Source organism: Diaphorina citri, unplaced genomic scaffold, assembly GCF_000475195.1.
Source record: "Diaphorina citri unplaced genomic scaffold, Diaci psyllid genome assembly version 1.1 scaffold13996, whole genome shotgun sequence".
NCBI lineage: Eukaryota > Metazoa > Arthropoda > Insecta > Hemiptera > Psyllidae > Diaphorina > Diaphorina citri.
The window spans coordinates 1-1,285 of NW_007391363.1; the positions used below are offsets into that span (position 1 = coordinate 1).

General features: G+C 41.4%; 1 protein-coding gene across 1 annotated transcript; it reads right to left on the reverse strand.

Moving 5' to 3' along the window:
* Window positions 1–3: 3 nt before the first annotated feature.
* On the reverse strand, window positions 4–1,068 carry LOC103523020 (the record flags this gene model as incomplete). Its single annotated transcript, XM_008488098.3, has 2 exons — window positions 4–585; window positions 885–1,068. Coding segments are annotated over 2 exons (320 nt in total), but the record flags the coding sequence as incomplete, so codon positions are not given.
* Between the last annotated feature and the right edge of the window lie 217 nt (window positions 1,069–1,285).

Here is a 1,285-nt window from a genome sequence, read left to right on the forward strand (position 1 = left end):
GGGTTTTTTTTTTTTTTTTTTTTTTTTTACCATACTTACCTCTCGGAACGGTTAGTCAAATTTTGACGAAATTTTGGCAAAAATGCTCAAGACTTGAAGGAAATTTCCTGTTGGACCAGCCATTCACTATCAGGTCGACCTGACAGATACACCTTAAAGCCTTAAACCCTAAGGCCAGCCACTCACTATCAGGTAGACCTGATAGGATTTTAGACCTCGGAGTCTATTTTACTTTTCTTATGCCATTCGTAAGAAAAGTAATTTAGGTAATCGGCTGTTTTTTTTTTTTTTATTTTTTGATACCTTCAGTTAAGACCCTGCGCCCACTTGTTTCCTACGATTTATTGTCGAATGTTCTGTATGTGAGAGTGTTCACTACACACCACACGATTTTCTTCCGATCCGACACAAAACGTAGCATGACAGTCACTGAACTCAGTGATGTGTGGTTACGTTGTACACAAGGTACAGGTGAATGGCGTGGTTACAGTGTTAGTTGTACAGGTCAGTGGTGTAGTTGCAGTAGAACTAGGGGGGTTATTGCTCGGGGCATTGGCACACTCGTGATGAAAACTATGACCGCAACTGAAACCCAAACACACAATTCCAACAGGTTTCGATGGCCCAGAGCAGGCCAACAAAGTTTTTCTATTATGGTATATTTTGTCCATGGTACAATGAGATTTGAACCGAAAAACCTGGCCAAGACTATTTTGGTGTATCTGTATAGGATTAATTCCGCTTCGAGCGGGAATCGAACCCGTAAAAATTAAATAAATATCACTAAACTTTGTATGGCTAATAGAAGAGATATTTTCTCTATTTTGTCATCACCTTTTGGTTATAGCTAAAGCCGCTACAACAACTAAATTTTGTCTACTCACGTGAAAGCTACCAGTTTGCTGTTGAGGGAGTACTCTAGATTGCACTGTGCGCACTCCGGTTTGACTAGAAAACCTCTCTGTGCTTGTCGTATTGTGGCCGCCAAGTCATCGTGAAGATCTGACCTTAGACTTTCCAGCGAGGATTGTAGCATGGCTTGCTCGTGCTTACACTTCTCGAATAGGCCTGGGGATAGAATATAATAGTTATACCGAAAACCGCTAAAAAGCGGTCAAAATACCGCTAACCGTTGCACCGATCTTAACCAAGATGGCATCCTTGTCATATTTGAAAGCTGCATACCAAATTTCAAGTCTCTTACCGTTCTCGAGATATTTTGTTTACAGACCGACCGACACACACACACAGACAGACACACACACACACACACACACACACACAC